The 20,357-nt window shown below is 52.7% G+C and overlaps 1 protein-coding gene across 3 annotated transcripts; it reads left to right on the plus strand.

The window, feature by feature from the left end:
* Positions 1–1,463: 1,463 nt before the first annotated feature.
* Positions 1,464–20,135, plus strand: SAMD14 (sterile alpha motif domain containing 14). Of its 3 annotated transcripts, XM_061143761.1 has the most exons (11): positions 1,566–2,771; positions 3,707–3,812; positions 6,418–6,472; positions 13,641–13,807; positions 14,235–14,523; positions 15,361–15,448; positions 15,530–15,604; positions 15,710–15,869; positions 17,309–17,428; positions 17,511–17,666; positions 18,523–20,135. In XM_061143761.1, the coding sequence occupies exons 3-11, from the start codon at positions 6,430–6,432 to the stop codon at positions 18,673–18,675; spliced, it is 1,251 nt and encodes a 416-aa protein (XP_060999744.1). In that variant the 5' UTR covers positions 1,566–2,771; positions 3,707–3,812; positions 6,418–6,429; the 3' UTR covers positions 18,676–20,135. The 3 variants fall into 3 exon arrangements, with proteins under 3 accessions (XP_060999745.1, XP_060999744.1, XP_060999743.1); XM_061143762.1 differs by lacking the exons at positions 1,566–2,771; positions 3,707–3,812 and adding an exon at positions 1,464–1,548; XM_061143760.1 differs by lacking the exon at positions 3,707–3,812 and having other exon boundaries at positions 1,567–2,771.
* Positions 20,136–20,357: the final 222 nt, after the last annotated feature.

Genomic DNA, 20,357 nt, shown 5'->3' on the forward strand with positions numbered 1-20,357 from the left:
ATGAGAGCCATCTTTTACAAGTGGATCTTCCTTGGAACACTTCAGGGAAGACAGTTTCAGGTGGCTGAATTCCAGGATCAGAAACCACCAAACCACACGGTCACTGGTCATATCTCCTGACTTACCGGTGACTTAGGCCCTGCTCAGGCAACCTAACCAAGTTCCCAGAAGTGAAGTGGCTGGACCTCTCTGGGTGTTGAGGCAGACATGGGAGTTGTGATGAAGGCTTCTGTTGATCTGATCTGATCAGAGCTGAGCATCCAGGGCAGGGTCCTATGCCTGTCTGTCCTGTGTATTAGATGAGGGGCTTGCACACTACGTTCCAAAAGGTGGAACCTTTTCAGAAAGTAACCCCAAATCTAAGTATAGTGTGTGGCTGGGGATGTTGGGTATAGCTTTGCAAGCTTTCTCAGGCCTGAGATATGACTCACCTGTGAGACATGTCAAGTGGCCATGGGCAAACCTATGTGAGGCATTACCCCAGTCCAGCCCTGCCCCCTTCCCAGTTCCTAGGAGCTTGAGCAGGTTTGCCATAGCCCAATACTTGCCACAAGGGAGGGAAATCAGATGAGGGGGATTTCATCTGGGGGTCCTATGGCCTATAGGAACAGGGGTCCTATGGCCTATAGGCACCCTCCCACAGAACCTGCCCCAGCCCTGACTTCACATACCCATCATCTCTCCATTCCCTATGGGGGCGATATAATCAATCCCCCACTCCAGCCTACCACCCAGATCTCACCAAATGCCTGCGAACCATGTTCTCTTTAAAGACCCCAGACAAAAAAAAAAAAAAAATAAATAAAGACCCCAGACAGACCCAGTAGGACCTCCCCAGATCTCCACAATCTAGCCAGCAACCCACAGCTGCCAGCAGATTCTGAAGACAGAGATACCCAAAGTCCCATAGATCTCCTTGGATCTTACCCTCTAAAATTTATCATCCTCACCTATGGTCCCAAGTTACCATCTGGGCCCAACATGCCACCTCCTACAGCCCCTCAGAGACCTGGGACTGCAGCGACTCTGGCAGACCATCAGGCAACTCTTCTCCTCCAGACTGAGGGACAGAGGTGTGCAACCTCTCCCCTGAGCTCTGGAGCCACTTGTCCAACCTTACCACCTGCTCTTGAACAAACAGAGGGGGCAATAGAAACACCCACTTCATGGGTTTATCATGAGGGTGACATTGATAACCTGAGAAAAGTACTTAGTACAGTGCCAAGAGCATGCGGTCTCAGTACAGTAGCTAGTTGATTTTTGTCTCCCCTGGCTGGCCTACCACCACCTCCAGCTCGCCAGGTCCAAGTCTGATCTCATCCACCCCCCACCCCCTCTATGTCCAGGGCCTCAAGCCAAGACCTGCAGTCATCGAGATCCCCCTTCTCCCTCAGTGGCCAGCCAGTCCCCAAACCCTGTCAGTTTCTTCAGTTCTATATCCTTAATAGTTCTCATGGTGATCTTTGATCTTCGTGCCCACCACCGTCAACTCAACAGCCTCATGAGGCGTGCCACAGCCTTCAGGCTGCCTTCTCCAAAGGAACCAAGGTGTTCTTCCTAAAATGCAGATCGGAACCCCTCACTACTCTTACTTTTCCCACTATGGCTGGTAGGATAAGGTCCAGTCTTCCCACCCCCTGCATCCTTCGTCTTCCTCCCCTTTCCTTCCTCCCCCCACTAGCCACTAGCGCTTCTGCCCTAGCCTGGCCTGCAGAAGTAGCCTACGTGTCACCTCCTCAGCAGTCCTTCCACACACAGCTCCTGCCTCACCTCAGCCACCCACAGACAAGGAGGGGCTCCCTGGGTGGGCTCTGCCCACGCTGAAGTGTCCTCTGTGAACCCAGGCTCACAGCCCGCTCTCCTGAGGGCCTCTCTGTTCATCTGTCCCCCTGACAATGCTGTGAGCCACGATGGCCAGGACCAGGTCGATTCTGTTCCTCACGGTCCCCTCCCGCTTCAGCGCACCCAGTTGCTCTGTGGTCGTCCGTTGAATGGATCAGAAGCCCTCATAGGCCTTGCAGAGGAGTCAGAAGCCCCGTGGGTCCTAAGATGGGGCCGCCTCTCTGGCCGCTCACACCCGCCGGACTCCCACTGGCCGCGGAGCCTCGGCAATTAGAATCCCGTCACCGGGGCGCCTCCTCCTTCCCCCGTGCTCCCGCTGCCTCCGCCCCTCCCTTCCACTCTCCCGCCCTCCACCCGTTCTTTGTCTCCCGCCTCGCCGCCACGCGCCCCCCGCGTTGCCTCTTCCCTGGGGACCCCCGCGGATCCCCGCAGAAGCGACGCTACGAGTATCTGCCTGCCGGGCGGGGGACCCCCGCGTCCAGCCGGGCCTGGCGGAGCGGGAGGTGGTTCCTCTCCTTCTCTCTCTCTCTCTCTCTCTCCCTCCCCCTCCTCCACTCTCTCTCTCAGACACACACACACACACACACACACACACACACACACACACACACACACGCACGCACACACGCACGGAGCATCCTCCCCGTCAGGTCTCCTGGTCCTGCCCCGCCCGCCTCGCCTCCTGCTTCCTGCAAACCTTCTCTCTCCGAAATACCCACCCCGCCGCGTTTCCTCCGGCTCCAGGACCCCGCTCGCTGACCCCTACCCCTATTCCTGGGATGGAGCCTATGGAGCCAGCCCGGAGCCCCCCGCGGCCGGGGTGACAGCCCCCCACCCCCTTACCCCTCTCCCACCTGGTCCCTGCCCCAAGCACCATGGGCCTGAGGGGTTTCCGAGGCGCCAGACGCTGAAGATGACAGATGCTGGAGGTAAGGGATTGGGACCCCAAGATCCCTAACGTGGACGAGGACGCGGGGTCACTTGGGCTCGTAGTGGGAACCCTAGTGGGGTTGGATGGGGCCAAGAGACAAGGACCTTTCTTCCCTCTTCCCTAGGGGGGCCTGCACGGAGGTAGGGTGCTGGGCTGCCAGGGGAGGGGGTGGAGATAGGATCTGTGTCCCTAATCCTCTCCCTCAGCCCGCAGCCTGGAGAAATTAATTTTAAAAAAACAAACTGGTGTTGGGGGAGGGGTGAAGCTTAACTCCTTCTTGCCTGGTGAGGAGCTGGACTGATGGATTGAACAGAAGTAGCCACTTGGCTCTGATTGGAGTGTAAGGTCCCTGGGGTACAGAAGATGCCCTGTTCTCCACCCCACCCCATCTCCAGCGGTGCTTGTGAGGGGACGGATGGACTCTTGCCAGATGCCCCCAGCCTGGGCCTTGTGGGAGGGGGTCATCACTTTCTCGAGCTCCACACTGCTACCCGAGCCCTAGCCTCCTCTCCCAACCACCCCTCTTCAGGCTTTTCCAGTTGCACTTCTCTCTTGGGTTCCTTCTCCTCTCCCAGGGCCCCTTCCCTCCTTCCTGCTCCACTGGGGGCTGCCCCTCTCCTGGCAGCTTTCTCCACCGCTCCCCAGGGCCTCACTCAGGGCTGCTGGAGCCCAGTCTCTCCTGCTTCCCCTGCCCCTGCTGCTGCTGCTGCTCTCTGGCCCATTTCTTTCTTGCTCTTTCTTCCTCCTCTCTGCAGCTGTATGGACTAACACTCCACCAACCTGTCCGTCTCTGTCCTACACTCCATTCCCTCTTCAGGACTTGTGCACACTTTATTTCTCTTTCTCCTTCCCCTGGGTCCCAGGGAACTTGGAGTTCACCTGTCCCCCTTTCTCCTAGGGAAGGGACAAATGCTACTGGTGTTCTTTCTCCAGGAATTGGGAAGTTTGGGGAGGAAGGAGTGGCCTGCAAGAGTTAGAGCCCATAGTGTGTCCAGAGAACAAGTTCATCTCCACCTTGTAGTGCTTACCTGGTTTGAATGTGAGTATGGTGTGTGAATGTGAGTGTGTGTGTGTGTGTGTGTAGGAGTGTAGAGTTGTAGGAGTGTAAATGGGGGGTTCTCTAATTTTGCAAGGTTCAATTTTGAAAGGTGGTATAGGAGGGGCCTGGAGACATCCTGATGTCATGCTTCCCAGGGTTCCCCATTGGACAGTGCAAGGAGGGTCTCCCATACACACCTCAGGGAGTTATTTGTTGAAGAAAGCAGTTTGTGCTGAATCAGAATGTATTGGGCGCTGGTGTGAGCTGGAAGCCCCAGCTCACCCCAGAGGGTATCTAAAAGAGGGCAGCATCTACAAGAGGGTCTTGTTCCTAGACTGGGATCTTGAATAAAGAGCACATGGGCTTTCCATTGGCTTCCCAGGTGACACTAGTGGTAAAGAACCTGCCTGCCAATGCAGGAGACATAAGAGATGTGGGTTCAATCCCTGGGTTGGGCAGATCCCCTGGAGGAGGGCATGGCAACCCACTCCAGTATTCTTGCCTGGAGAATCCCATGGACAGAGGAGCCTGGCGGGCTACAATCCATAGGGTCGCAAAGAATCAGATATGACTGAAGTGACTGAGCACACACACGCGGGCTTTCCATTCTCAAGTTGTCTAAAAGAAGCAGCAGCACTGCTGCCCTCAGGGAGCCTCCATTCTGATGGGAGAAGCAGTTCTTCTCTTCAGAGAGTCCCTGCTGATGGGAATACTGGCCCCTCTCCTTAGGAGCTCCTGTCTGATGTGGGGGAGATATGACCTACTTAGGGAATCAATGAAGTATGAAAAATTACTCATTTCCTAGTGGCAGGAAAGGGTGGATTTAGAAATTATATAAACGAATGAGGGGAGTAATGGCTATCTAGGACAGCTTTCTGGTGGAGGTGGCAGCTGGGTCCTGGTCAGATGAGATTTTGTGACTGAATGAGGGAGTCTGGTTCATTCTTTGGAGCAGCCTCTTTTCCCATCTGCCTTCAGAACAGGAAGAGAAGGTCTAGAACTTCTTTGTTACTAGCACCCAGAGTTCAAAAATGGGAGAGAGTTCTTAGAGGCTCCATATCCCTGGCCCCTTCTTACACCTCATTTCCTGCTTGTAGCCCCAAGTGTCCATGGAGCCTGGGGTGGACATAGTTTTGACGTACCCAGTCTTAGTGAGTATGGATCAGTTCCACTACTCTACCCATCCTGTGCCTTCTCCCAGCAGTGTTCTGTCCTTATGAGTAGGTTTCAAAGCTGCAGATCACTACCCAGGATAGAGCTGAGGGGATCAAGGTTGCCTTCAGCCTCTTACCTCTTGCATCTCAGTTTTCCCATTTGTAAAGTGGAGATACTAAGAATCTCAAGCCTGGCCAGCACGCAGTGAGATGATATCTATGTGATAACAGAAGAGGAGAGTTGGAAAAGAACCCAGCAGGCATGTGTCCTAATTTTCCTAAATGTGTCAAATGTATGGTCCAATCCAGTGCTCTGCCCTTCTCGTGGGGACCTGAGAGTTAGAAATAATTGGAGATCATGTCCCAGCCATGTAATGTGCTCCTGACCCTGAGCTTCTTCCTTCTCCCCTCATCTGCTATTCACCTGCCTCTCTAACACCCAGGCCTTGGTTTAGGGATGCTGCACTCCTACATCTGCTAGGAAGCCTGCCCAAACTGTTTCAGCTACATATATCCTGCTTCTCCACCTGCCCTTCCTTTCTTACAGCCTATAAACAAAACAAAACCCCTACCCATCCAACTTCTTGCCAGAACATGCATGATGCTTCATAGAGATTTGGCTATCCACTGTTCTACTGTGGGTACTCTTTATACCCTTCTGCGTCTGTGAGTCTGTCTAGAACTGTGAGAACTGTGAGTTTGTTAAGAACAGAGGCCCTGCTGATGATGCCAGCTTCCTGAACAGTTCATGTTCAGAAAGACAGGTGGTGACTTGATGACAGTGGAGGGAGGCAGGACTGGGTGATGGGTGGGAAGATGCCTGAGTGGATGGTGTAAATTGATGGATGTAAAAATGGGTAGACGGTTGAATAGGGTGGATGGTGGATGACTGACTGAATGAATGGGTGAATAGCCAAGTAGATGCACAGATAAGTAGGGAGGTAGGTAGATGAGTAGATGGAAGAACCTGGGTTCTGGTTCTGATTTTGCCATAACTTATTATGTGATCTTAGGTCAGTCATTCTCCCATCTGTTTCTTTATTTGTAAAACGAGAGGATTGGATTTAATAGTCTTCAAGATTTCTCCCAGATTTGATGTTGGACAGTTTATGATAATTAAACGTTTTAAGAAAATGCCAGTGATGGAAAGGCTCAGGACGGTGAAGGGGAGACGTTCAGTGACCTGTGTGGAGACAAATCAGCTCGGACTGGGGCCACGGGAGAGCCTGTTGTCTACACCTTGGACTTGCTTCTGTCTCCTGCCCAAGCCCACCATCTGGGGTGTGGTTCAGATGGTTTCTCTTCAAGGGGCTGGAGGAAGACTTGTAAGGGAAGGTGAAGGGCTAGAAGGCCAGGAACAGGTAGCCATTGGCAGCTCCCTTACCTCCACCAACCATGGTCTACTTCCTTCTTATCCATGGTTCTTCTTCCTCTCTCTCTTGTCCTCCCAGCTCTCTCGAGTCATGGCTTCTTCAAAGCTCCGAGAACCTGTGGATGAGGTTTTTGGTAAGTACTGTTTGACTCTATCTCTAGCCAAGGCTAAGAGGTTTTGAGGGAGGGGCAGTCCGGGGACTTCAGTGTGTGTGTATTTTGGCCTTAAAGTCTGAGTCTTTGTCACCACTATCTGAGTAGACATCCAATTACAACAACAATGATGATAGTAAGCGTCCCCATTTATTAAGTGCTTGTCTCATGCCAGGTACTAGGCTAGCACCGCCATTTCACATGCCCTGTATCCCATCTGTTGTTATTGTTTTTCAGTGACTACCTCCTGTCCGACACTTTGTAAACCCATGAACTGCAGTACACCAGGCTTTCCTGTCCTTTACTATATCCGGGAGTTTGTTCAGATTCATGTCGATTAAGTTGGTGATACAATCTAACCATCTCATCCTCTGCCACCTGCTTCTCATTTTGCCTTAAATCTTTCCCAGCATCAGGGTCTTTTCCAATGAGTTAGCTCATTACATCAGGTGTCCAAAGTATTGGAGCTTCAGCTTCAGCATCAGTCCTTCAAATAAATATTCAGGGTTGATCTCCTTTAGGATTGATTAGTTTGATCTCCTTGCAGTCCAAGAGACTCTCAGAAGTCTTCTCCAGTATCACAATTCAAAAGCATCAATTCTTTGGCACTCAGCCTTCTTTATGGTCCAACTCTCACATCTGTACATAACTACTGGATAAGCCATAGCTTTGACTATGCAGATCTTTGTGGGCAAAGTGATATCTCTGCTTTTTAATATGCTGTCTAGTTTTGTCAAAGCTTTCCTTCCAAGAAGCAAGTATCTTTTAATTTCAAGGCTGCAGTCATTGTCTGCAATGATTTTGGAGCCCAAGAAAATAAAATCTGTCACTGTTTCCACTTTTTCCCCTTTTATTTGCTATGAAGTAATGGGACCAGATGCCATGATCTTAGTTTTTTGAATGTTGAGTTTCAAGCCAGCTTTTTCACTCTCCTCTTTCACTCTCATCAAGAGACTCTTTAGTTCCTCTTGACTTTCTGCCATCAGAGTGGTATCATCTGCATGTCTGAGGTTGTTGATATGTCTCTCCACAATCTTGACTCCAGCTTGTGATTCATCCAGCCTGGATTTCACATGATGTACTCTGCACAGAAGTTAAATAATCAGGGTGATAATATACAGCTCTGTTGTACTCCTTTCCTAATTTTGAACCAGTCGGTTGTTCCATGTTTGGTTCTAACTGTTGCTTCTTGACCCACATACAGGTTTCTCAGGAGGCAGGTGAGGTGGTCTGGTATTCCCATCTCTTTAAGAATTTTTCACAGTTTCTTGTGATCCACACAATCAAAGGCTCTAGTGTAGTCAGTGAAGCCGAAGTAGATGTTTTCTGGAATTCCCTTGCTTTCTCCATGATCCAAAGAAAGTTGGTAATTTGATCTCTGGTTCCTCTGCCTTTTCTAAATCCAGCTTGTACATCTGGAAGTTCTTGGTTCATGTAGTACTGAAGGATTTTGAGTATAACCTTGCTAGCATGTGAATTGAGCACAATTTTACTGTAGTTTGAACATTCATTGGCATTGTGCTTCTTTGGGATTAGAATGAAAACTGACCTTTTCCAGACCTGTGACTACTGCTGAGTTTTCCAAATTTGCTGACATATTGAGTGCAGCACTTTTACAGCATCATCTTTAGGATTTTAAACAGCTCAGCTGGAATTCCATCACCTCCACTTGCTTTGTTCATCGTAATGCTTCCTAAGGCCCATTTGACTTCACACTCCAGGATGTCTGGCTCTATGTGAGTGACCACACCATTGTGGTTATCTAGGTCATTAAGACCTTTTTTTATGTAGTTCTTCAGTGTGTTCTTGCCACCTCTTCTTAATCTCTTCTGCTTCTGTTAGGTCCATACCATTTCTGGACCACATTTTGTCAGAACTCTTCATGATGACCTGTCTATCTTGGGTAGCCCTGCATGGCATGGCTCATAACATCGTTGAGTTACACAAGCCCGTTTGTCATGACAAGGCTGTGATCCATGAAGGGGATGTATCACTTTAACCCCACAATAATCCTAAGAAGTGTACCCATATAGCAGACATTAAGCCTAGGACACAGCGCTGCAGTGACTGGCTTTAAAGATCACATGGCAGTTTAGTGGCAGAGCTGGGACAAGAACTCCAGACTGCCCAGTTCCCTGCTGGCAGTCACTGTGCTGTATACCAGGATACACTGTGCTCTGTATACCCAGCAGAGGCAACACAGGTTACCTCCAAGTCCCATAAATAGGAGACCTCATCTACATGATGTGCAGCAAAATAAAAAATGCATAACACACTTAGCATCTATACTCCCGGGGCACCCAGGATCGACCCCCTCTGTTCTGAGATGCATGGACTCCCACACACACACACCCTATTATTTGCCTCCTGCAGTCTTTTTATTGTGTGGATTAGAGAAAGACCACTAGAGGACTGAGTTCCCAGCATGCACCGGGGTGGAAAGGCCATTCCCCAGTTGGATTCAGTGGAGGAGTCAGTGAGCAAAAGAAGGTGGAGGAACATGGTGGGAGAGGTGGAAGCAGAAAGCTCTATCATGTATGCAGCCATCAGGGCTCTCAAGCCGGGAAAGGCTCCTAGGTGTGGAATGCCATAGGGCCTCCAGCATCTCCTCCCCTGCCTCTCCTCATCTCTACCTTCCTTGCCCTTCCTTTTCCCCCAACCCTGCTCAACTGACTCTCCCCTGGGGCTGCCGCAGATCCCTGCGATGCCTGGAACTGCTGCTGCCTCCGGCTCCTGAGGAACTGCTTCCCGCCCCGGCCTCCCTAGGGTCTGTGCATGAAAGCTTTGCCTTGGGGACTCCCCCAGTCTCAAACAGCCTCTGGACCTCAGACTCTGAATCTGTCCATTCTCACCCAGGTCCAGCCTGACTCCCGGCCTGGCAGAGGTGAACTCCTCCTTCCTTAGGCTTTTCAGCCACCAACCCCAGCCCAACCCTTCCTGTTTTCCTTCTCGCCAACCTGCTGAGGTAGCTGCCAGCCTGGCCGGCTTCCTGAAGAGAAAGGTGATGAAATATTCATGACTTCCCACAGCCCAGGGCTGGCTAACTCCCAGGGGGAGAGGAAGAGAGGGAGAGAGAGACGGAAGGAGGGATGGAAGGAGGTGAGAGGGGCCTGGTAGAGCAAGGCACCAGGAGAGAAGCTGGCCCCATCTTGCCTCGGAAATCCCCAAGCCCCTCAGGAGTCCCTTTGCTCCCTAGATCCTCCACAGTAAGATGACCATGGTTTGATGTGGCCCAGATTCAGGTGCAGAGGGCCTTCTCCTTGGCCCAGGGCAGCTGGGCACCAGCTAACGCTGGACTGGTTGAGGATGCTCATCAGCTGCCCACCAGCAGTCCTGCCTACTGTCCTTCGCTCTCTCTGCACTCTGGGCCAAACCTTGCTCTCTGAGGAGACTAAGTACCTGTAAACTAGGGGACTGAACACACAAGTCTCTCCATCTCTGCCTCAGGTAGGGAGGTAGGGCTTGGTAATTACTCGCTGAGCCTCTGGAGCCAGACTGCCTATAACCCTGGCTTGCTCTTCACCAGCCCTATCAGCTCAGTTCAGTCACTCAGGTGTGTCCAACTTTTTGTGACCCCATGGACTGCAGCACGCCAGGCCTCCCTGTCCATCACCAACTCCCGGAGCCTGCTCAAACTCATGTCCATTGAGTCAGTGATGCCATCCAACCATCTCATCCTCTGTCGTCCCCTTTTCCTCCTTCCTTCCATCTTTCCCTGCATCAGGATCTTTTCAAATGAGTCAGTTCTTCGCATCAGGTGGCCAAAGTATTGGAGCTTCACCTTCAGCATCAGTCCTTCCAATGAATATTCAGGATTGATTTCCTTTAGGATTGACTGGTTGGATCTCCTTGCAGTCCAAGGGACTCTCAAGAGTCTTCTCCAATACCACAATTCAAAAGCATCAATTCCTCAGTGCTCAGCTTTCTTTATGGTCCAACTCTCACATCCATACATGACTACTGGAAAAATCATAGCTTTGACTAGATGGACCTTTGTCAGCGAAGTAATGTCTCTCTTTTTTAATATACTGTCTAGGTTTGTCATAGCTTTTCCAGCTCTATACCCTCAGGCAAATTAAGGCTGCCCTGAGAATTCCTGGAGTCTCCTTGGGTTGTGGGGAGGTTTAAATGAGCTAGTAGTTATAAAACACTTAGGACACTTGTACATACACACACACACACACACTGTCACACACACAATGTTCTATGTCTGTTAGTGCAATGAACAAAATAGAGAAACATCTGCCTTCATGGAGCTGACATTTTGATTGGTGGAGAGAGAGATAATAAACTAAATAACCTATATGGTATGCCAGAGAATGATAAATGATATAGGAAAACATTTAGCTGTGGGTTTTGGGGATATTCTAAATTGAGTGGTCTCTCAGTGAGAGAAAGCATTTAAGCAGAGACCTGAAGGAGCTGAAAGAAGGAAGTGTGCAGAAATCTATGGCAAGAGCCTTGCAGGAAAGGGAAGGGGAAGTGCAAAGGCCCTGAGGTGCAGGATAGTTTATATAAGGAAGAGCCAGTGTGGCTGGAGAGAGGGAAGCGGGAGAGCGTTTCTGAACAGCCTGAGTCTAAAGGCCATGCTGAGAACTCAGCTTCTTCCTCTGTGTGAGATGGAAGTCAGTGGAGGTTCTGAGTGGAGGGAAGAGTCACACGAGCTGACATGTTTTATCAGGATCACTCTGGCTGCTGGGCTGGAAATAGACAGTAAATGGGAAAGGGAGGCAGAGGGAAGAGTAGCTGGGAGGATCTGTAATAATGGAGCCAAGAGGTGGTGGTGACCCAGATCAGGGATGCTGTGTGTTCTCCTATTCCTTTCCTCTCCCCTCCTCTTTCTCCCCACATGTAGGCATGTATGTAAGTGTGTGTTTACAAAGACACATATACACAATATTTTATTGGGGGAAATCAAAAGTAGAGACTAGCACAAAGTACCCCATCATACATTTATGTACGTATCACTCAACCTCAAGGATCATCAACTCATGGACAGTCTTGTTTCTTCTACATCCCCTTCCTCTCTTCCCTCCTAATTTCCTGGATTATTTTGAACCTAATCTAAAAACAGACATAGAACATTGTGTATTTTGAACCTAAATCATCATGTCATTCACCATGAATATTTCAGCATGTTTAGATATATTTCCAAAGGAGAGCTAACAGGAATTGGGGTTGGATCAGTTTGTAGGGTAGGAGGGAGAGGGAGGAATCAAGGGTGACTCCACGGTTTGGCCTTAGCAGCTGGAAGAATGGAGCTGTCATTCATCGAGATGGGTAGACTGGGCAGCTTGTGGGGTGAGGACATCAGGAGTCCAAATGTAACATGTACATTGAAGATGTCCATTGGAATCCAAGTGGAGGTGTCAAGTAGGGAGCTGGACCCATGAATTACCAACTGGGTCTAGGTCTGAGAGGGCTTCCCTTGTGGCTCAGCTGGTAAAGAATCCGCCTGCCACGCGGGAGACCTGGGTTCAATCCTTGGGTTGGGAAGATCCCCTGGAGAAGGGAAAGGCTACCCACTCCAGTATTCTAGCCTAGAGAATTCCATGGACTGTATAGTCCAGGGGGTCGCAGAGAGTCGAACTGAGTGACTTTCACTCACTTCGGTAGGTCTGAGAAGGCGACTGGGTAGACAGTGGGGTCTTTCACAGAGCCAGGGACAGAATCTGAGGCAAGGTGGTGATTCGTTTGATGGACTGAGTTTGAGGTGCCTGGGTGCTTCAGATGTGGCAGGTGTTGAGGTACTCAGACTTGGAATTCAGGGAAGGAATCAGAGCTGGAAATAGATATAGGTGGTAGTTCAGCCACTGGGGGTGATTTAAGGGGTGTCTACAGACAAGAGAAAGAGAAGCAGGCAAAGCAGGGCAGGCATGAGTGATGGGATGGGGTCCCTGAGATCACGGAGGGTGGAGTGGTGAAGAAAGGTCTTAAGCCGTGATGGTCTGGGAAGAATGCTTTCTGCCTGGAGAAACTCAGGGACACTGCAGAAAGAAGTCTGTATTCTAGGGTGGAACAAATGGAAAGTGAAACTCGGAGCTGTGGGGTTTATGCATAACCTACTGGGTTTACCTACTCTTCCACCATGTCCTCATCCAGGACCTAGCCCTGGGCTATGTACTCCAGGACGGGAGAGACAGGCTTCAGGGGTCTGTGGGCTTTCCTCTCTGCCACTGGCTTATAGGGGTCCCTCTAGTTAACTGCGAGTCATCTAGCTGCTCAGTAGTGCTGTCTCTGAGTGTGACCCTGAGCATGGCACAGGAAGCCAGCATCCCCAGCAGGGCCAGTCTCTGGAGCAAGACTGTGTGAGGGTGCTCGGTCGCTCAGTCGTGTCCAGCTCTTTGCGACCCCATGGACTGTAGCCCACCAGGCTCTTCTGTCCATGGAATTTTCCAGACAAGAATACTGTAGTAGGCTGCCATTTCCTCCTCCAGAGGATCTTCCCAACCCAGGGACTGAAACTGTGTCTTTTGTGTCTCCTACACTGGCAGGCGAATTCTTTATTACTGCACCACCTGGAGCCAGAGCTGGACTGGCCAGGCTCAAATTCCAGACTGTTGCTAGCTGCGGGCCTCAGGCATGAGACTTGACCTCTCTGATCCTCAGTTTGCTTAGCTGTGAAATGGGAATAGAAGCTATCCCTAGCCTGTGGGTTGTTCTGAGTAGACAAGGTGATGAATATACATTCTGACATGTAGTTGGCACTTTTTCAGTGGTAGCCATTACAAGTGTGCTCTCTCCAGCCTCATCTTCCAGTCCTTCCCTCCACAAACCTGCCCTCTCACTGCTCTGGAGGTATCCTGTCCCCAGCTTCCCTTCCTCTCAGCATAGCATATACCAGTTTTGCCAGCCTCCTCTCTTGTAAACTCCCAGACAGACCTGAAGACCCAGCTTTGGTGTTGCCTCCTCCAAACAGGACAATCCTGTCCTCTTGCCTGTGAGAGGGTCTATCACACACTGTATGTACAAGCTGACATGTCCATGTCCCTGTGAGAGACACAGTTTTCCATCTCATTGGACTACCAGTGCCCAACACTCAGAGACATTGTTGAATGTCTGGGTGTGAGTGCCAGTGGCCACTTGAGGTGGGCCTCTGGGCTTGCTGTCCTTATGTATCTGGTCTTTGTCCCTCTTCTCTGGTTTGCAGACCTGGACTTGGCAGTGCCAGAAACCGTCAGACTGGACAGCAGTTTACACAAGGCCCGGGCCCAACTACTGGCCAAGGGCCGGAGACATCGGCCCTCTCGCTCCAGGCTTCGGGACAGTGCCAGCTCTGCAGAGGATGGTGAAGGCTCCGATGGGCCTGGAGGCAAGGTTGGGGCAATCCCCCTAATCACCATACCCTATACCCTTCTTGCCCCTGGATAATCCCTCCAAAGCAGTCTTCCAGGGATATCACACCCCTAGACTTCTCACATAACAAGGCTGACAAATATTAGCTGCAGTTCAATTCTGGCTCATTTCATCCTTTCAAGGAAGGTATTACCCGATTTTCCAGACAAGGAAACTGAAGCTCTAAGAGGTTCACCATCAAAGTCACACAGTTAGTAAGTGAAGGAGGCCGGATGTAGCCCCTGCCTCTGTGACCAGAAGATCCATCTCTCACTGCTCGTTGCCCAGTCACCCCTCGGCCCTAGGCACGAGGGAGCCTTCCCTCCAGGCTGGGAAGGCCCTAGGAGCCTGGGCTCCCCTCCGGGAAGAGGGGAAGAGGGTAGGCGGTGAGCAGCTGCCCCTCCTCCAGGGAACCGAGGGCTGCGGGAGCCCCCTGCACCGGCTGCGCTCGCCTCTGCACTCGGGCCCGGGGTCCCCAGCAGGGGGCTCCTTTTGCCTGGAGCCCCCGGGATTGCGGCGCAGCCTGGACGAGGACGAGCCGCCGCCCTCACCGCTCGCACGCTACCGACCCCTGCACAACGCCGCCTCGCACGAGGGTCTGGCCGCCGCCTCCTGCTCGCCGCCCCGCTCCGCGGCCTCGTCCGACAGCTCGCCCAGCTTCGTGCGCCGCCACCCTCGCGCCGAGCCGCACAGCGAAGGTGAGCGTCGGCCGGCGCGGCGCCCCCTGCCGGCAAGCGCTCCTTCGGGCGCCGAAGCACTTGGCCGGACCTCGGGTTTGGCACCGGGTGGCTCAGGGGAGGCGGAGAATAAAGACCGCGGTTCATTCACTTATTTCCAGAGAGCCTTAATGTGTGCCAGACACTGGCTGGGCACTGGGACACACAAAAGAGCAAGCAGATGCTGTCCTCGCGAGGCTTATAGGTTCTAGGGGAAGCAGTCAAGTAATTCCTTATAGTTTGAGGGGAAGCAATCCCTTAATTAAATGTATAGGTACAAGGTGTATTGAGTGCTATTTGAGAAAGGGTACGCAGGGCGGGAGGGCATTTATCAGGTTGAGAACATCCTGGGAGCAGTTGGGAGCCTCCTGCAAGCCTTGAGGAAGTGACATGTGAGCCAAGATTAGAAGGTTGGTTACAAGTTGGCCAAGATAAAATTAACAGTAAAGAGTAGTGATCTCTACTTTTTCAGAGTGGTTTATGGTTTGTATAAGGCTTTCATAAACATCTTATTCAGTTCAGTCGCTCAGTCGTGTCTGACTCTTTGCGACCCCATGGACTGCAGCATGCCAGGCTTCCCTGTCCTTCACTATCTCATCCTATTAGGTCTCATGAAATAGGCAGTGTTATTAGCCCCATATATGAGATGCAGGAAGCTCAGAGAGGTAGTGACTTGTCCTAGGTCACACAGCTAGTGAAGGGCATTCAGAGTAAGGTTGCCTGATTCTAAGTCAAGAGAATTTCTATCACCTTATTGGAAGTTGGAAGAGGCAGACAAGCCACCACATAGGCTATTTCCTTCCTTTTCTTCCTCAAAAGATGACAGCCGAGATGCCAGCCCACCTGAGCCCGCCAGCCCTACCATTGGCCTGGATAAGAAGACTCGCCGAAAGTTCCTGGACCTGGGGTGAGTGACCAGAAACAAAGGCTTGGGGATTGGGTAGCACAGTGGACAGCGCTGTTCCACTCCCCCTTGCCCTCCCCACAGGGTCACCTTACGCCGAGCATCCACTAGCAAGAGCCGGAAGGAGAAGGGCAGCAACCGTCTGTCCATGGGCAGCAGGTGAGAGGTACCCACAGCCCCTCAGCCACAGCTTCTGCCCGTAACTCCCTGTGGTTCCAGCCCTCTCCTCGGTGCCCACACCCATGCAGCGTGCTCTCTCTGCAGGGAGTCGGTGGAGGGGTCCGGCAGGTCAGGGGGCTCCCCGTTCCTGCCCTTTTCCTGGTTCACAGACAGTGGCAAGGGCTCCGCATCTTCTGGCAGCACCACCTCCCCGTCCTGCTCCCCTAAACGCGAGGGTTTCAGCCCTAAGAAGTCAGCTTCTCAGGTGAGTCCGTGGCCTTCTGGCCTCCATACTGGCCCCCAGACTCAGGTGACAGGACACACTTCACCCTGGCTTGGGCCTGGATCCAGGCATTCCTGGAGTCCATTTGTCCATCCAAGGAGCCATTCAATGATCATTAATTCATCCAGTCTCTGAGTTCAGGCATTCACTTGTTCACTTGTTTGTATGCAGAGTGGTTCCTTTGTTGATTCAGTCACTGCTGTCTCCATTCAACACACATAACTGAGCACTATGATCCCCTAGTACACACCCAGCCTGAGAGCTCTTCTCTTCCTGCTAACTCTTTTGCCTGGCTCAGTTCTGACTCCACATCCTGTATTAGGAGCTGGACTATGTGTGGTACAGTGAGGCTGGGGGGAACAGAGATGAACAGGACCACAACTTAGCTAGTGCTTGGAAAGTTCACAACCCTGTGGGTGAAGTGAGACCAAGGAACAGAAGCAACAATGAGCGCCTATTTACGTTCACCAGGACTCTGTGGCCTATAAAGCTCCAAAAGCATTGTTGTTTACCCTCACAAAGGCTCAGTGAAGTAGGGAGGGAAGGCACACTCATCCCTATTGTGAAGTGAAGTGAAGTGAAAGTCACTCAGTCGTGTCTGACTCTTTGCGACCCCATGGACTGTACAGTTCATGGAATTCTCCAGGCCAGAATACTGGAGTGGGTAGCCATTCCCTTCTCCAGGGGATCTTCCCAACCCAGGGACTGAACCCAGGTCTCCCGCACTGCAGGCAGATTCTTTACCGACTGAGCCACCAGGGAAGCTCATATTGTACAGATGGGCAAATGCAGGCCCAGATTGAAAGGATTTGCCTACAGACTCAACTGGATTTAGATGCCAGGCTCTAATGACCTCCAGCCCTGTGCTTGTTCTGTGATTCTGTTCCTGTGTGCAGCCAGGTCAGAGAAGATCAGAAAACTGTAAATTCAGGGGAGAAAGGGTCCCTCTTCCACACCCTCCCTCCTTCCCTCCCTTTCTTCCATTGTGCTGGACCCTGGTGAACAGACACAGCCCAGGCCCTCGTAGACCTGAGTCCAGTGAAGACACGACATCTAACCAGGCTTTTATAAGCCAGGGTGCTGGAGGCCATGCTGGAGAGGCTCAAGGCAGGAACACCTGACCCAGCCCTGGGGAATCCCGGTCAGCTGTCAAGGAAGTGACACCAGTCTGACCTCCATTCCTGCTAACTCCTCAGTTCTAGCCCTGCCGCCTCCCAGAGACCTCAGATCCCAACGCCTCCCATAAGCTGCCTTGCTCTGTGTGCCTGCCCAGCTCCTGGTTCACATCCATGGGCCCTGAGAAACTCCTGGTGCCTGGCCCTGGACTTCAGCTCCATCTGAATGGGGATGGTGGGTTGCGGGTTGCTGCCTTGGGCTTGAGGTGAGCTCTCTCCTCAGCAGTATGCCTGCTTTCCATCTAGGAATCCACCCTGAGTGATGATTCCACACCCCCCAGCAGCAGCCCCAAGATCCCAAGTGGTCCCCGGCAGGCGGCCAAGTGTTCCTACCCCTACCACACTCTGTCCCAGTCTTCCGATGAGGTAAGCAGACCCTGACCTCTGACACAGGTGGGTGGGCCACAGGGCACACCTTGCCCCTCACTCTCCTTGGTCTCCACCCCAGTTTCTGGATGAGCCTCTTCCCACCGTCTACCACTGGACCAGTCAGCAGGTGGGCCAGTGGCTGCAGAGCCTCAACCTGGAGCAGTATGCTGCTGAGTTTGCCGCGCGGCAGGTAGATGGGCCGCAGTTACTGCAGCTGGATGGAAGCAAACTGAAGGTGGGTTGGGGTGGGGGGCCCACCACCCAGTTGGACCCCTGAGGCAGCCTTCAAGGATTGGGATCCCCTCATCCTGACCTTTCCACTCCCTTTAAGGCCACTGCCCTGACCTCTGACCTCTAGGCGAGATCCTTGATCTTTGCTCTCTAGCATGGATTCCCTCCCAGTCTTGACTCTAGCCCAATTCCTCAGTCTGACCTTCGAGCTCCAGCCAAAGTCTTCAGGTTGACCTCTGACCTTGAGGACTAGCCTATCATCTGACTCTTGACTGTAATGAGCCTCCCCTGGTCACCTCATCTGAATTTTGGAGCCTTCATCTCTAAGACTAAAAATCTTGGTTGTGGGAGGCAAGTAGAGGGAGGGAGGGAGGGTGTCAGAGGTGGTGCTCTGATCTCTGTTCTGGGGGTTTCTGGCCTGTTTTGCACCATCTGCTGAGTTGCTTGGGGAAGCAGTGGTGAGGAGAGTCCCCCAGAAGTCTTTGGAACAGGAAGGGGCCTCAGCTATTGACGGGCTGTGTGACCTCGGACAAACTCGCTTCCCATCTCTGGGCTCACGGAACCAGGCAGGGTTATTCCAAGGCTGAAATCCTAAGTGGAGGGATGGGAGCCAAGGATTAGGGTGGGGAAGGGGCAAAGGGCCTGGAACCCTGCACCATTTACCCTCCTCTCTCTCAGCCACTCCCATTCCAAATTTCTGCCCCCGAGGGTCCTGATCCGTCAGCAAGCCTGGGAGGTGGAGGCTGAGGGCTGGCAGAGCTACAGCGAGAATACACCTGGGGCACAGAGAACCCCGGGCTTGGGTTGGCCAGGTGTGGGGCTCTGGGGCTCTTCACTTCACCCTTGGATTCCTCCCCCAGAGTCTGGGGCTCAGCAACTCGCATGATCGGGCGCTGGTGAAGCGGAAGTTGAAGGAGCTGGCGGCGGCTGCTGAGAAGGAGCGCAAGGCCCAGGAGAAGGCTGCGCGGCAGCGTGAGAAACTCCGGCGCAGGGAGGAGGCCAAGAAGAGCTAGGGAGACGGGAGGGCAGCCACTGGCCCCAGCATGAAGCTGCTGGGCTCTGCGGGCACAGGCCGTCTTAGGAGGCGGGGCCTGGGCACCAGGCTTGGGTTGGCCTGGCTCCATGCTCTCAGGAGGAACAGCCCTCACCCTGTCATCTGTCTGGACCCAGATCCCTCAGAAAGAGAGACCCAGGGGAGAGGACCCAGTAATAAATCCCCTTGCAAGGACTTTTTGGCACAAAGTTCCTGGGGGAAGTGGCAGATTATGGGCAGAGAGGCCAGGGCTGAAGCAAATCAGGGAGCCCAGAGGTGCCTGAGTGATTCTGACCCTGTTCCCTCAGGCCATGGGGGTCCTGGGGCTGCCAGTGAACTAGGAGGCCTGCGTACTTTCCAGAGGCCCTGGGCTCAGGAGAGATGGGCTGAGCCTCTCTGCAACAGCAGGTGGATAAAGTAGTTCCTTTCCAGCTCTCCCAGGTGACTGCATGTTGAGAGAGCTCTGCAGGAGGCTGGTGGGCCTGCAGCAAGTTGCACTCAGAGCAGACTCCTAGTCTGCACTCCTCAACAGGAGAGGAGAAAGCAGCACGATTATCTTGTGTCATCTTTGCAAGGGCTTTAGAAGGAAGGCAGGGGTTTCAGTGGTAAAATGATGCCCTTGCAGGTCTGCCCCTCCTGAGGCCCAAAGCCTGGGTTTTGACCGACTCTCCAAGTTGGGCCCACTTCTGCTGCTCCTGCAGAGGCCACCTGGACCCTCCCTGAAAGATGGCAAACTTGGGGACTGGTGGGGACAAATGACACCCCCATCAATGCCTAGATGGCCCTTAACTGGTGAATCCTCACCTCAGCCAGGCAGAGAGGCAAAATCTGGGAGGCCCCCTGAAAGCTGCTAAATTGAAAAGGTTCATCAGCCCTCCCCGGCCTGTCCTGGTTCTTAACAGGATCTCGGTGGGCTCCAGAACTGGCAGACAGGAGGGGTGGGGCCCGCTCCCTGGGTGGGGGTGGAAGCCATCCCAGCAGCCTAGGGAAGATGTCTGTCCTTCTAGGGTGAGTGTGTCCAGTGTCCAGGCATGGTGCTGGCCAGCGGCTAGCCCAGCCTTTGCAGCACTGGCCAGAGTTAGCAGTAAGGTCAGAGGCCTCAGACAAGAAACCTTCCTTCACCTCCTCCCACCAGCCTGGAGCAGCAGACAGGCCCCCATATACACCCACTCCCCTCAATCCAGCCCAAGGGCTGTGGCTGTGACCCCTGTTCTCTGGGTCTTAGTTCTTTTTTCCTTTCTGCTGTCTGTGCTGGGAGAGGGGCTTCAGAAGGGGGACTGGACATGGGGGCACTAGTACCACCTGGGCCCCAGAGGGGCTGGTGGGGAGGATGGAAAGCTCCCAAGTCCTTGAAGCCATCAGGAGCTATCTGGGTGCCCACCTGCATGTGAAGGGGGAGGCGGTACTTAGTTTCTTTCAATAAACACTTACGACGTGCCAGTGACCTTCCTGTTTGCCCCAGCTGGGGCTGGGCTGGGCTCTGAGTGTGGCAGGGCCCCAGGTCTGTCAGTGGGAGCTGCACTGTCAAGCGTTCTGAACGGACGGCTGTGGCCACTGTTGCACTTGGCATGCACTGGGTCATGTCCGGAGCATGTCACATGTTGGTCACAGGGACTGCAGTCTGCATACATTTGTACAAGAGGATCTCCCTCCCCCAGGAAA

This window comes from Dama dama, chromosome 5 (assembly GCF_033118175.1).
Source record: "Dama dama isolate Ldn47 chromosome 5, ASM3311817v1, whole genome shotgun sequence".
NCBI classification, from domain to species: Eukaryota; Metazoa; Chordata; class Mammalia; order Artiodactyla; family Cervidae; genus Dama; species Dama dama.